This window comes from Nyctereutes procyonoides, unplaced genomic scaffold (assembly GCF_905146905.1).
Source record: "Nyctereutes procyonoides isolate TBG_1078 unplaced genomic scaffold, NYPRO_anot_genome, whole genome shotgun sequence".
Taxonomy (NCBI): domain Eukaryota; kingdom Metazoa; phylum Chordata; class Mammalia; order Carnivora; family Canidae; genus Nyctereutes; species Nyctereutes procyonoides.
Genome location: NW_026575025.1, coordinates 332,479 through 347,756, shown reverse-complemented (window position 1 = coordinate 347,756; position 15,278 = coordinate 332,479). Strand labels below are relative to the sequence as shown.

The 15,278-nt window shown below is 44.0% G+C and overlaps 1 protein-coding gene across 2 annotated transcripts; it reads right to left on the bottom strand.

Moving 5' to 3' along the window:
• Positions 1–1,785: 1,785 nt before the first annotated feature.
• On the bottom strand, positions 1,786–7,298 carry LOC129499223 (class I histocompatibility antigen, Gogo-OKO alpha chain-like). Of its 2 annotated transcripts, XM_055308953.1 has the most exons (9): positions 7,281–7,298; positions 6,977–7,200; positions 6,500–6,769; positions 6,024–6,299; positions 5,155–5,430; positions 4,941–5,054; positions 4,262–4,309; positions 4,103–4,150; positions 1,786–3,944 (listed from the first exon to the last, which is right to left on the bottom strand). In XM_055308953.1, the coding sequence occupies exons 2-9, from the start codon at positions 7,050–7,052 to the stop codon at positions 3,916–3,918; spliced, it is 1,137 nt and encodes a 378-aa protein (XP_055164928.1). In that variant the 5' UTR covers positions 7,053–7,200; positions 7,281–7,298; the 3' UTR covers positions 1,786–3,915. The 2 variants fall into 2 exon arrangements, with proteins under 2 accessions (XP_055164928.1, XP_055164924.1); XM_055308949.1 differs by lacking the exon at positions 4,262–4,309 and having other exon boundaries at positions 1,844–3,944; positions 7,281–7,295.
• Positions 7,299–15,278: the final 7,980 nt, after the last annotated feature.

The following is a 15,278-nucleotide window of genomic DNA, read 5'->3' as shown; positions in this document are numbered from 1 at the left end:
CCTCAAGAGCTGAAGCTTTTATAGCCCTCTATGATTAAAACCTGGTGAGAATGAATTGTTTGTGCTGGTTTTCCAGAGGAAGCATCTGTTGCACTGATTCTCAAGTGGTTCTGCCCTAGTGGAAATGCTTCTCCAGGGCACAGGGAAGCAGGGCTCAGTACAAGCAGTTCTAGACTTCAGTAGGTGGCACTGTTTTGGGCCCTGAAGGCTTTTCAGCACTGATGGGTAGGATTTATATTGCTGCGCCCTCTCTAGCTTCTGAGCTAACCTGAAAGCATTGGTCTCCCATTCCAATGAGCCCTCACAGAAAAGCAATTAATCACTCTTGTCTTCTTATCAACTCTGAGTCCATCTGGCCTGTGACTGAGCATTTTTATCTTGAGCATGTGACTGAGTTTCAGTACTCCAAATTTTAAGGACTCCCTTGAGGTGGATCCCTTGAGGTGGATCCATACTGTTCCTCACAGGAGAGGGGCAGGATTTCTCATGCTTCTGCCTTTTGTTGGACTCATCCAAGGAGAGAGGTCCTAGGACCATGCCACAGTTTGCAGTATATGGCAACACAGAGCAGAATGCTGGCACCTAGACTGTTCTCATGCTGGCTTCCTCCCTCTTATGTCTGGGAACTCTACTACATTCAGGCACCCCCATTCTTCTTGGGACCCTGGGGATCCTGAGACTGTGTTGTCATGCCTGGGATTCCACCCGCTTCACCAACTTTAGGCCAGGCCCTTCCTCCACTGTAGCAGACTTCTAAAAGTGTCAGTGTGGGGCTCTGCTCCTTATAATACTTTGCAGTAGCCTCCTTAAGCAGGCTCATTCTCATCCCCCATATCCTCAGTTTTATCACACAGAGTTCAAGTCTCTGCACCTCCTGCCTTCCAAGCCTCTGCACCTTCCTGCCTTTCTACTCCTAGAGGTGCAGCATTTGTGTTCTTAGATCTTTGATTTCTCAGGTTTTCAGCATGATTTGACAACTGTCCAGTTGTACTCGAACGAGACAAACTTAGGCTTCTCCTACTCCTCTGCCATCTTTATTCCTCTCCTTTACGTACAAATCTAAATGATTTTTTTGTAGAAAGAAAAATGCAAAATGTGCTGGGAGGTTTCTCTCCCAAGGGGTACAGCCAGGTGACAGATTAAAGAAGTGGTTATGAGCTTGACATGAAAAACTCCCCTTGCTAAAAGAATAGAACTTAAATGTTCTCACCACACAAACAAAGAAACAAAGTATGTGAGACAATGCAGGTGTTAGCTAATGTTATGGTGGTAATCATTTTGCAGCATAAAAATGTATCAGATCAAAATGTTGTACACTTAAACTTACAATAGGTTATATGTCAATTATTCTCAATAAAACTGGAAAAAATTTCTGCTCTCTGAAAGTGTAGCCTCATGGATTCCTTGCTCCTTGTTTTGAACAACAGATTCCAAGTTGTTTTATTTTTTTTTTAATTTTTCTTTCCCGTTAAGTTTATTTAGATAGTAAAAATCTGGAGTCTGTATTCCCTACGAAGTTGCGTGTAGTTCAAGAAAAACACAAGAGAAACGTGTAACACGGACTAACTGCAAGACCTAACGAGTCAGGGAACGTAATGAAAACCATAGGCCCGCCCTGTGTATAGGCAAACTCAGGACTTCAGGGGCGCAACTCCAAGTTGTTTTAATTGAAAATATATGTTTATATGGAAACACACACATACACACATATAGATATATATCTTATAAATTATAAATATAAAATGTGAATTATACACAAGAAATATAAATATTAAAGTATATTTCAAAGTGAATATATGAAATGTATATATGTTATTATTTTTAAAATTCTTTATTTAAATTCAATTTAGTTAACTTACACTGTATTATTAGTCTCAGGGCTAGAATTTAGTGGTTTCTTAGTTGCATATAATACCCAGTGCTCATTAAATCCAGTGCCCTCCTTAATGTCCATCACCCAGTTCGCCCATCCTCCCATTTACTAGGACCCCTCAGTTTGTTTCCTGGAGTTAAGGGTCTCTAATATGCCAACAGATGCTTCTAAGGAGAGGTTGTATTGAGTGGATTATCTTTTCAAAACTGTCTTACAACTCCATAGCTCACTCAGAGGAGATTCCAAGCCCTTCTAATGTTAAGGCCTAACATCTGACTTCATTTCAATTGCTGTCTGCTCCAGCTACAGTGGCCTCCTCACCCTTCCTTGAACACAAGACATGCTCTTGCCCTAGTGCATATGCACTAGAGTTTCCCCTGCCTGAAAGGACTTCCCCCAGATAACCACCTAAACAATTGTTTCATGACCTTCAAATATCTCAGAGGTCACCTTCTTGGTGGGCTCACACTAACCGCTATGGTAAAGTAGCCATGTTTCCTGTCCCCACACAGTTCTAATCTGGGTCACCTTCCTCGAAGCACTTCCCAACTTCTAACATACACTCTTCCCTTGTTCTCTGCCCCTTACTACCAGAACATGTGCCTCACAAGGTGGGCAAATGTAGCCCATTTTTAGTCCACCGAAGTGTCTTAGATGTTAAAATAGTGTTCCTGTGTCTGACAATTATCAGTTGAATGAGTGGCCAGCATACTGCCCCCTCTCTCTTCCAGATGACCCTCAGGCCACAGCTGTTACATGGTGTTGCTTTTCTCCCCATTGCTGATCTCCCCCCACAACCTCCATTGATTGCCTCTATTCCATACCATCCCCCCTGCACAGCATAGGAAACAATTATAGTTCTCCTTCAGAAAAAGTTGTACCTAGGCTAATGGGTCATATATGCCAGACAAATGTGAAGTGAAATTAGACGCTGCTTTATCACTCTATGAATTAGAAGTGGAACCAGAACTAGATCACTAGATCTATGGGTAGCGAGCAGGTAGATGAGCAGAGAAGACAGAAACTAACTAATTTAATAAAGATGAGAAACAGTCACATCCTTTCTCTAACTCCAGAATCTGCCTTTTTAAAAAAGATGGGGAAACATGGAAAGAATAATCCAGAATAATGCTAGAAGGAGGAGAAGAGATGAATGATCTGAAAATGCATCTTGTGATACCACAGAGACTCCTATGTGCAAAGATTCACTGGGTCTTGTGGAAACAATGAGAGGCTTAGGACTCCTGCGACCATCATAGACAGGGGAACACCAGAGAAAATAAGACCAGAACTTACACACGAGAGTAAAAATAGACCCAATTCTCTATATTAACAAAGAGAAAGAACACCCAAAAGCTGGGGGCTGAGGGCTTGATCCAAGCTGGAGCCTAAGCTGACCTGGTCATAGGAAGCTCTTGATGCCCATGGTCCTAAAGACAGGTGATGTCTGAGTCCCTGTGATTACAGGTCCTGGTGTGACAAAGTTCCACTGAAGTGACCAGGCTATAGCAAAGATGACTCAACTAGGGAGTGACCATGTTAAAGCCCATAATGTACTGAGTACTGACCAGGCAGGGTTTTGTCCACACTTGGCTCCTCACAGCCTCTCCTGGCCCACCTACAACAGACAGCACAGCAATCTGGCAGATTCTGGAAGGTTCTCAGTGCTTCCATTTATTTTGTATCTCAACTTTAAGAGTCTTCTCCTTCTCCACACCAATTTTATATGACAAGAATAGGAAAAACAAAGTCATATCCAGATTTTCAAAAGACAAGTTAAATATTATTTCCCAGCCAAATGTGAAGTAAAGACAAAGATGGTGATGACCCAGTCCCATCTCTGCTGGAAGAGGAAAGCAGATTAGGGAAAGAACATAGGTAAGTTGGGGGAAGGGACATGATGAGTAGAGGTGGGCCAATTTCCCCACCTGCTTGCATTATGCTAATAGGAACAGAGTCACTTTCAGACACCATTAGCAGATAGAGATATCCGGGGCTCTTGAAGTAAAAAAAAGTGGGAGTGTGAACAAATCTTGCATCACTCAGAGCCCCACAAGGCAGCTGGCTTGCTCTGTGAAAGAAAATAGTCATGAACAAATTCAGGTCAATCATGTTAAGTGCTGACATCTCCACATGCTTAAAATGTTCCACTCAAAGAATCCTCATAACCCAGTCATGTCCCCTCTGCCCCAACCACTCCCCTTGGCTTCAGGCCCTCCAGGGTCTCACCATTAGGAGCCATGACAGACATCTGAGAGTCCTGAGCACTGTCATTGCCTACGGTAGAACAACAGGATGTGGTCAAAACCCACAAGAGATGAGACTGCCAGGGTGGCTGAGTTCCCCCATGGGGTCTTGTCTATACTATCCCAGGGTCTCAAGGATCACTCCCTCCATTCTTATTTTCAGCCTGTGAGTAGCTCCCTCCTTTTCTGCCTGTGGGAAGAAAATATCATGTCAGAGGCTAAGGAGAAGGCTGGGCTATGGTATCCAAAGGAATACCCTAGTCCTGTACCAAAATGCAGTTTCCAGGACTGTTAACTGAAGACTCACGGCTGTATCGGAAACCACAGAGAAAGTATATGTAGGGGCACTGGGCCAATTGTCTTCCCGGAGGTCTGTCTGTATCAGGGAATTCCCCCCACCTTCAGCTGCTAGGGCTCAGGTCCCCAATGCCAGAATAGAAAGGCGAAAAATCTGTCCTTCATTTGCACAAGTCTTTACTAAGGAGTGAATGTTAGCAGCTGGCTAGCACATGTATGTGGATGGTACCTCTTTTTCTGTCTCTTTTTAAAAGATTTTATTTATGTATTCATGAAAGACACACAGAGAGAGGCAGAGACATATGCAGAGAGAGAAGCAGGCTCTGTGCTGAGCAGGGAGCCTGATGTAGGACTTGATCCCAAGACTCCGGGATCGTGACCTGTGCCAAAGGCAGACGCTCAACCACTCACCCAGCTACTCCAGATGGTACTCCTTATTAACAAGACAGGACAAACTTCTACTTTGGGCTTGAAACCTCCCAGTAGGACAGGAAAACTCAGATTCCCCCCACTCCCTTCTCTACCTGAGTGTTTCTTCCTCCACATCACAATTCCAACCAGCATAGCTCCAGTGATCACAAGGAGAACCAGGCCAGCAATGATGCTCATGATGGGGATGGTGGACTGAGGAGGTGGCTCTGGAAAGGGAAGGGAAGGCGAGGGGCCCAGACCTCAGGCTTGAGTCATGACCTCACAGTTGTTCTCTGAGAAGAGTGTCTACCCCAAACCCCTCCTTACCCCATCTCAAGGTGATGGGCTTGGGCAGGCTCTTGTGCAGAATATGGCATGTGTATCTCTGCTCCTCTCCAGAAGGCACCACTACAGCTGCCCACTTCTGGAAGGTCCCATCTCCTCCAGGCCTGGTCTCCACAAGCTCTGTGTCCTGGGTGTGGTCCTCCCCATCACGCTGCCAGGTCAAGGTGATCTCTGCAGGGTAGAAGCCCAGAGCCCAGCACTTCAGGGTGACCTCATGCTCAGAGATGGGACGGCGGGTCACAGAGGTTTTGGGGGGGTCTGAAGAAGAAGAATCAGAAAATCGACACTTTGGGTTACCTTCATGGGTCATTAAAGCAGCACTTGTGACCATGCTGAGGATGGAGAGGACAATTGGTTTAGAAGGAAAAAGCACAAAACCCTGACACCAGCCTAGACTTGGTTGTCTGGAATAACATTTTAGAATCAGGGAAAGATCCCAGGACAGGAGAGTGTAGGTCTAGAGTGGGGAACACACTAACGGTCTGGACTGCAGCAGAGGGTCAGTGACTCAGAAAACCTGGAGTCAGACCTCCAAAAATGTTCTCCGATGGAGAACAAGGCCTTGAGAAGAAAAGCCATGGTTCACAAGGTGGTTTCCAGGATGGAGGAGACCTCTGATGAGTTATTTCAGGGATGGTCTCCACCTGCCTCCAGGGAGACTGGATTCCTCAATTGTCCTCTAGAGGAAAGCAGCTCTTTTGAGGAATTACTCTGTAGTGGGAATATGAATGTTGAGACGGATCTCTTCCTCCCCACCTGTGGGAGGGGGCAGTATTCTGACACTAAGTCCACCCTCCCTTCCTTGGGGGAAGCCAGCCCCAGCAGAGTGAAGATGGGGAGGCCCCTGGTACCTGCGCGCTGCAGCGTCTCCCTCCCATTCTCCAGGTGTCTGCGGAGCCACTCCAAGCACCTGCCCTCCAGGAAGTTCTTCTTGTTCTCAGCTACACCGGCCGCCTCCCACTTGCGCAGAGTGATCTGAGCCACCGGGTCCTCCACGATCCAGGAGCTCAGGTCCTCGTTCAGGGAGATGTAATCCAGGCCGTCATAGGCGTTACGCTGGTACCCGCGCAGGAAGCGCCCATCAGGTCCCAAGTCGCAGCCTATTATACTCTGGAAGGTGTGAGACCCTGGCCCCGCCCCACGATGTGTCAGCACGAAAGCCTACAACTGAAAACAAAACCCAGTAGCGTCCCCAGGAGTCTCTTTCCCTTTCTGGGACGGGTGAGTCCCGCAGCCTCGGGGTGGCACTCGGCCCCGGACACTCGGGGCGACCTCGGCCCGTGGGCGGAGACGGGGATGGTGACCTGGACCCGCCCCCGTGGCTCACCGGTCCTGCTCTGATTGTAGTAGCCGTGCACTTCTTTCAGCCTCCCTCGGAGGACCTGTGTGCAGGTCCTGTAGTCCAGCGTGCGCTCTTCCCAGTACTCAGGCCCCTCCTGCTCCATCCACCGCACCAGCGGCTCAGGCCACCGACTCTCGCGTTCGCTGTCGAACCGTTCGAACGGCGTGTCGTCCACGTAGGCGACTCCCCAGTGGCGGGGCTCCCCGTGGCCAGGCCGGGATACGACGGTGTTAAAAAACCTCAGGGAGTGCGAGCCTGCGGGCGCCAAGGGGCTGAGCCTCCTCCCGGGCGGGGGCCCCGGGGGCTTAGGGGCTGTTCGGTGGGGAAGGGGCCAGGGGCGGGAGGTGAGTGGGGCCGAGGGGTGGGCGAGGCGGAGGTGAGGGCCTGGGTCCATCCCGGGTGGGGTAGGGCTTCCTCCCCGCTCCCCGCCTGCGGCGCTTTCTCTGCGGACCCCAGGCTCACCTGCACTGGCCTGGGCCAGGCCCAGGGTCCCCGACAGCAGCAGCAGGAGGAGGGTTCGGGGACGCATGACAGGCATCCAAGTGTTCCAGGCAGCAACTGAGTTGCAGAGGAGACACTGTCAGCTCTGAGCCACGGTGAGGTGACGCCAATTGGCTTCTCTAGAAACCCGACAGGCAATGGGAGTGCCACCCGGAGTCGCGTCACGAGTATCCCCGCAGAAGGACCTGAAGCAGGATGTGAGAGGAAGTGAAACCAGCGCATGTGGGGATTCCCCAAGCAGGGCTTCCCCGGCCCCAGACACTACCTTTGCGCTGACACCCTGAGAGACAGGCCCGGGGATTTGTGACTTTGTCCTTGACCCCTCTTCTCCTGCAGGGAGTGCTCTTGTCACATGGTCTCACTGCTGCAGTCAGTGATTCTCAAACATTTCGTTGTCAGGATATCTATGAACTAGGGGTGGTGGAAGGGGAGGAGGGCGGGGTGTGGGGGTGAATGGGTGACGGGCACGGAGGGGGACACTTGACGGGATGGGCACTGGGTGTTATTCTGTATGTTGGTAAATTGAACACCAATAAAAATTAATTTATAATAAAAAAAAGGATATCTACACAGTCGTACAAATTAGTGAGGACCTCCAAGAAAGATTTTGTGTGTGTGGGTTATGGTTATATCTATCAATATTGCCTGGGACTCCAGGATCAGGCCCTGGGTCAAAGGCAGGCGCTAAACCGCTGAGTTACCCAGGGATCCCTCTTCTTCTGTTTTGAATGATAACATTGCTGGATAGGGTATTCTTGGCTGCAGATCTTCCCCCATTCAGCATGTTGAATATATCATGCCCCCTCTCCTCTGCCTCACCATGTTTCTCCAGAGAGATGTTGAAAACCTTATTGGTCTTCCCTTGTAGGTTAGAGACTTCTTTTGTCTTGCTGCTGTTAGGATTATTCTTTATCTCTATATTTTGCAGATTTAACTACAATATCTTGGTGTTGACTTGCTTTTGTTGATTTAGATGAGAGTTCTCTGTGTCTTCTGAATTTGGTTGACTATTTCCTTCCCTAGATTAGGGAACTTTCAGCTATAATCTCCTAAAATAAACCTTCTGTTCCTTTTTCTCTCTTCTTCTTCCAGGACTCATATGATATGACTGTTTTTACATATGATTGAGTCACTGAATTCCCTGTCTACTCTCATGATCCAGAATTTTTTCTTTCTTTTTTCAATTTCAGTATGCTCATAATGGTCTTCTATAGCATTTATTTATTTCTCTGCATCTTCCATCTTGTAGTCATTACATCCAGTTATTGCATTTTTGATTTCAGCCTGATAGTTTCTTCACTCATCTTTGTAGTAAGGGTCTCTCTGATGTCTTCTCTGTTTTTCTCCAAGCCTAGCTAATATGATTGTGCTTTATTTATTTTTTTTTTTAAATTTTTTTTTAACTTTTATTTATTTATGATAGTCACAGAGAGAGAGAGAGAGAGAGAGGCAGAGACACAGGCAGAGGGAGAAGCAGGCTCCATGCACCGGGAGCCCGACGTGGGATTCGATCCCGGGTCTCCAGGATCGCGCCCTGGGCCAAAGGCAGGCGCCAAACCACTGCGCCACCCAGGGATCCCATGATTGTGCTTTAAAGTCTGCATCAGGCTTATTACTTGTATCTGTTTTGATTATATCCCTGGCCATGACCTTTTCTTGTTCTTTCTTTTGGGATGGATTCCTCTTTTTTGGCATCTTGACTAGGACTTTGCTTCTTCTCTGTGTTAGGGAAGTCTATTGTGTTTCCCGTCCCTGAGAGTAATGGCTTTATGTAGAAGAGGTCATATAGTGTCCAGGGTCTGGTGCTTCAGAAAATGTCTTTGGTGTGTGCTTCATGTACTCTGACTGTGTTTTGGCTGCTCTGCCACTCAGGCCAATTGTCTGCAAAGATTCTGTTTGCATCCGGAGGAGATCTTTTGGTCTTTGGCCAGAATGTGGTGAGTTTTAACTAGGTATGCTCTGGTCTGCTTGTTTGAGGAGACCTGATGCTATTCCCACTAGAAGTGAAGCTTTGAAGAATTCTGTGGTCAGTAGAATGTGTGGTGAATGCAGGGATTTCTGGTGGTCCTCTGGGAAAGGGACCTGTTGCACTAGTCCTTGGGTACACTTGCCCAAGAAAAGCATTACCATCAGGGTACAGTGAAGAGGGACTTGGTATAAGCAGGTTAGGCAGCCAGTTTGGCAATGTGCTGTTTATGCTGGTTTATGCTGATGAGTAAGGGAGGGAAATAGCACTAGCAATATCCTTTGTCCCCAGAGAGTAGGGTCCATGCTTGCTGCTCTCAGGAAAGCAGTTTCAGAGGAGCAAATAATTTCCCCTCAAGTGTCCCAGTATTTTTTAGGTCTCTGATTTCACACACTGTCTGCATCTGGGTTACTTGCCTGTCTAGAGCAGTGCAGTGCACCTTGGGCTCTAATCCAGACAAGCCTGCTGGCATTTAAAACTCTAAACTTCATTTTTTTTATAAATTAATTTTTATTGGTGTTCAATTTACCAACATACAGAATAACACCCAGTGCTCATCCCGTCAAGTGTCCCCCTCCGTGCCCGTCACCCATTCACCCCCACCCCCCGCCCTCCTCCCCTTCCACCACCCCTAGTTCATTTCCCAGAGTTAGAAGTCTTTATGTTCTGTGTCCCTTTCTGATATCTCCCACACATTTCTTCTCCCTTCCCTTATATTCCCCTTCACTATTATTCATATTCCCCAAATGAGTGAGAACATACACAAACTCTAAACTTCATGATGTGTACAGAAACCCATACTGGTCTTCTGGAGTAGGGTCTCACTGTGGTGGAACCCTTGCATGTTTGACCCAGAAGGGCAGTTTTGTTAGAGTGCAGGGGCATGCGATTTAGAGCAAAGCAGCTTAAAGAGCCAGTGTCCAGGTAAACCACCCCTAGCAGGTGTCTCTGTTCCTATGCTGATGGGTGGAGAAGGGAAATGGTGCCTTCTGGCTCTTTTGTCCCCAGAGAGGCAATGCTACCTCTCAAAGATGTGCTCCAAAAAGTAAAAACGATGTCTCCCCATGCCCCTTAAGTGATCCTCAGATTGTGCTATCTGCCTGGATTACTGGCCTGTCTCTTTTCCAGGAGTAAGGCAGCAACCTCAGATCTCTCTGTCCTAGCCAAGACCAGGGAACCCAGTCTTTGAGCCCCACTGGTTGCAAACACTTACAAAAATCAGCCCTTATTATCATATTATCCCTACCAATGGCTCCTTGTGTGTAGCCTTGTGTTCTCCACTCTCTCTCACCATTCTCTGCAAATGGGGCTCCACCCCTTCAGGAACTGGGATCCCTTTCCCCACAAAGCACATCATCATACTTCTTACCTTCCTCCATGTGGCTTCTTGCCTTCCTCTAGTTGTGCAGTTTGTTCTGTCAGTCCTCAGATCAATTTTTGGGTACTCAGAATAATTTGAGGGTTATTTAGTTGTGTTTGATGGACTAGGGAAGCTTAGGGTCTACTACTATGCTGCCAACCTAGCTACTCCAAATTCTGATTTTAACCATTTGTAAGTGCATAGATCAGTGGCACTGAGTCATTTTGCATTGTCATATTCATTAAGTAAGTTAGTTAACACGTGTTATGCAAGCACCAGCACCATCCATGTCAAGTGCTTTTTCATCTTCCAGACTGAAATTCCACACTCATCAGACATTACTTCCCCATTCCCTTTCTATGGGCTTTAGGCAGCCACCATTCTGTTTTCTTTCTATCTTTGAATTTGTCTATTTTAAGTACCTATGTCTGTGGGACATTACAATATTTGTTTTTTTTTGTGTGTGTGTGTGTCTGTCTTCTTTCACTTAGCATAGTGAATTGTAGGTTAATGTATATTTTAGCAGGTGTTAGAATTTCCTTCATTTTTTAGGGTAAATACAAAACTGTTGTGTGCATATACCTCACTCTGTTCATACATTTATCTGTCAGTACACATGTTGGCTGCTTTTACCTTCTGGCTATCATGAATTATACTGCCATGAGTATGGGCATAGAAGTAACTGTCTGAGTCTGTGATTTCTGTTATTTTATGTATATACCCCAAATTGGAATATGGATCATAAAATAAAGTTTTACTTAATTTCTTAGGAAGTACCATAACATTTTCCATAGCAGCTGTATCATTTTACATTCCCACCAGCAAAACACAGTTGCTCTGATTTGTCCACTGTTCTACATGTGTTACTATTTTTACATTTTGTGATCATAGCTGTCCTGTTGGATGTGAAGTGGTGTTGCATCATGGTTTTAAAATACATTTCCCTAAATGATTAGTGACATTGAATATCTTTTCATGTGCTTATAGGGCATTCACATAGCTTCTTTGGAGAAATGTCTGGTGAGGTCCTTTGCTCATTTTTAATCAGAATGGTGTTTTGTTTTTTAAGATTTTATTCATTTGACAGAGACAGAGCTCAAGAGAGCACAAGCTTGGGCAAGGCAGAGGTAAAGGGAAAAGCAGGCTCCCTGCTGAGCAAGAAGCCTGACTTGGGGCTCTTGCTGCAACAAGGACACTGCTATCATGAAATGAGACAGAACATAAAGACTCCTAACTCTGGGAAACAAACTAGGGGTGGTGGAAGGGGAGGAGGGTAGGGGGTGGGGGTGAATGGGTGACGGGCACTGAGGGGGGCACTTGACGGGAGGAGCACTGGGTGTTATTCTGTATGTTGGCAAATTGAACACCAATAAAAAATAAACTTATTATTAAAAAAAATGAAATGAGGCAAAGACAGACACTTAAACTATTGAGCCACCCAGGTACTCCTGGTGTTTTTGCATGTTTTCTTTTGAGATGTGGAAGTTCTTTATATATTCTGGATGCTAACACTTCATCAAATATATCAATTGCAGATATTTTCTCTTATCTGTAAGATGCCTTTTCTCTCTGCCAATAGTGTCCTGTGACGTGCAAAGTTCTTAAATTTGACAAAGTATAATTTATGCATGTTTTCTTTTCGTGCTCGTGCTTTTGGTGTCCTACTCAAGAAATCATTACCAAATCCAAAGTTATTAAGCTTTCTTTCATGTCTTCCTCCACGAATTTCATAGTTCTAGTTGGTAGTTTAGATCTTTGATCTATTTTGAGTCCGTTTTTGTGTATGGTGTATGTTGTTAAGTGTTCAGTTTCATTCCTTCACATGTGGATATCCAGTTTCACAGCACCATTTTTAAACCACCTGTCCTTTCCCAGCAATGCTCTTGTCATCGATCAAAGATCATTTGAGCACATAAGCAAAGGTTTTTTTCTGGGCTCTGTATTTGATTCCATTATTATGTCCACCTTTATGCCAATATCACACTGTTTTGATTACCATAGCTTTGTTGTTTTAGAACCATGAAGTCCTCCAACTTTTTGTTTGTTTTTTTTCCCCCCAGGGTTACCTTGACTGCTTGTAGTATCTTGAGTTTCCACCTGAATTTTAGGGGATTTTGGTATTTCTGCAAAAGTTTTTTGGATTTTGTTAGAAGTTGCATTGAATCTTTAGATTACTTTAGGTAGTGCTGACATCTCAAAAACAAGAACTATCTCAGTTGCAGAAAGTCTTTCCATTTATTTATGTCTTCTAGAATATCTTTCAGCAACACCCTGTCGTTTTTCACTGTAGAAATGTTGCCTCCTTGTTTAAGTTTATTCTTAAGTATTTTGTTCTAGTTGATGCTGTAGTAAAAGGAATTGTTTTCTTAATCCTCTCTGGGTTGTCATTGGTAGTACAGAGATTCAGCATTTTTTATTTTTTTTTGTGAAAACAAACGAGGAAATAAACAACCTTCAAAAAAAAAAAAAACCCAAAAAACACAAATTGGATATAGAAGGACTTTACCTCAACACGAGAAAGGCCATATGACAGATCCATAGCTAACATGACACCCAGCAAGGAAAGGTGGAAAGCTTTCCCACTACAATCAGGCACAAGATGAGAGTGCCTAAGCTCACCCTTCCTTTTCAAAATAGCTCTGGAATAAAACTCCCTGAGAAATGTTTAGCCATCAGTGACCTGAGATTATTTTACTTAATTAATTTTTACTACCTGTAACAGTGTTTCTGATGGTAGCCACTTTCTATCCTTTGGATCTCAGCTTAAGTATCACCTTTGAAGAAAGGCCTTCCTTGATCACCTTCTCCATAGTAGAAATCTCCCTGAACACCCTATTTGCTCTATCATTAACTCTGATGAAGGATATAATCAGTTTACTAAATTGTCCCCTTATTTATTGTCTGACTCCATTATGAGAATATAAGGTCCACCCAGAAAGGACCTTTTGCATAATTTTCCCCCAATTTCATTAATTCCTCTGTTCCCATTCATAGAAAAGTTCGTAGCAGCCAATAGGATCTCCAAATTAAAGAGATTAATATTAATAGTCGTTATGCCTTAATCTGTGAATATTTATCTAGAACATCTAATCACACTTCAAGGCAGCAAAACTTGAGTGTTTAATGAAAGGAAAGAAAAACTATCTATGACAAATGGAGAAATACATGATAAATTAATCTCATCTAACACAACATGACAGGGCTGAAATTTTATTCTTGACCAGCAGTAGTCTCACAACAGTTCTAAAGCTATTTTTTTTTATTATGTTACAACTTTCTGATGCTAATTATGTGATTTGCCCTATTAGTATCTTTTTAGAGATGTTTTTAAAAGTTTTTGTGGAAAGTCCCAGTGAATTTAATTAAACACAAATCAGTCTTGGATACTTTCCAATTCTAGCACTGAATGAGGAATACGGTTAGAAGGGATAAAATGTCCAATGATCTTTGTTCCTACTGGGGAGAAGATGCTATGCTCCTAGCAACTAATACACATTTTTTAGGAGGATTCAGGTAGGTTTTAAGCATTATCTGAAGAAAAACACAAGAATGTCTCCTAAAATATCAAGTCAGCTTATCTGAGCAAACCAACAGGACAGAATGAAGATGACTAAAGAGATAATGGTATTTTTCTATTTAGAAATTAGTAGGAAAGAAGTTTCTTGAGAAAAACTTCCCTGGGAAATGGCCAGTTGCTCTCTTTTTATGTGAGGACTTACTTGTCTTTTTGATAAATTATCCTAATGTGACATATTTTTGTTTTTCTGTGTGGAAAGTGGAATTCCTAGGGAATAATCTACAGTGCAAATAAAAGCAAACTTCCGAATAACAGAAGACTCCATGGAGAAAATAGATAGTTGAATGAAATAAAATACACCCCCAAGTACTGCTGAAGTTTTTTGCTCTCTCTTGTTAAACTGAATGGTGGAGGAATTTGAGGTCGCTGTGAATGGGTAAGAAGTGTTCCTTCAGATTATGGACTTGCTTTCTTATGGTAAGACTAACAGTAAATAGTGGAAACCAGGCTTTGCAATTGTATGAGTAGCTTATTATGTAAAAGTGAGATCACTTTGAGATAAAACAAGCTTGGATTCAAATTCTAGTTTTATCACTTAAAAATGGGTGACCTTGGAAAAATTTATTTGATGTTCTAGCCTCAGTTTGCTCAAATGTGAAAAGGGGATTATAGTTCCACTTACTGTAATATAAAATGTGATTCATTAATTTGTAAGTGAGTGATTGGAATCCACTGTAATTATGAGCGGTGCAGTGATTAGATCAGAATCAGATTTAAAAAGGATCATTTGGGCTGTGTTAGGAAAACAAATTGATGGAGGCCAGAATGAAAGGGAAGAGACACTGCAGATGGTTACTGCAGTGGGTCAGAAATGGAGAGGGGAGGGAAATGATCCAGTTTGTGATATATTTTGTAGGGGGTTAATGTAATTTGTTAAAGGTATTGATATATGATATGAGAGCAAGAGAGGTGTGAAGGATACTGTAATATTTCTTGTCTGGTCAATGATGTAGAAAGTGGTACCAATTAGTGAGATGGGAAACCCCCATGTTTATGGAGAAAAATTAAAAAGTTAGTTTTATAAGTACTGAACTGATAATCAAATTGGAAATGTCCAGAGTTGGAGATGTTGCATATTGAAAGTTTAAAAATTAAGGGAGAGACACAACATTGGAATGGTTCCAGATTTCTTGGTCAGGAAAAGTGGGCATATCCAACCACAGATCCTAAGGAAGAGGTTTCAGACAATCTAGGTCAGCAACCTTCCATTCCCAGTTTCATCCACTCACTTAGAATATGTCAATTACCCTAACTGGGTCTCAGGTATTTCACTTTTATAAACTGTGCACCTTTTTCATGGAATTCCCTTGCCCCTTTTTCTTCTGGTCATTCTCTTTTCCTTTGAAACACAGCTAAAGCA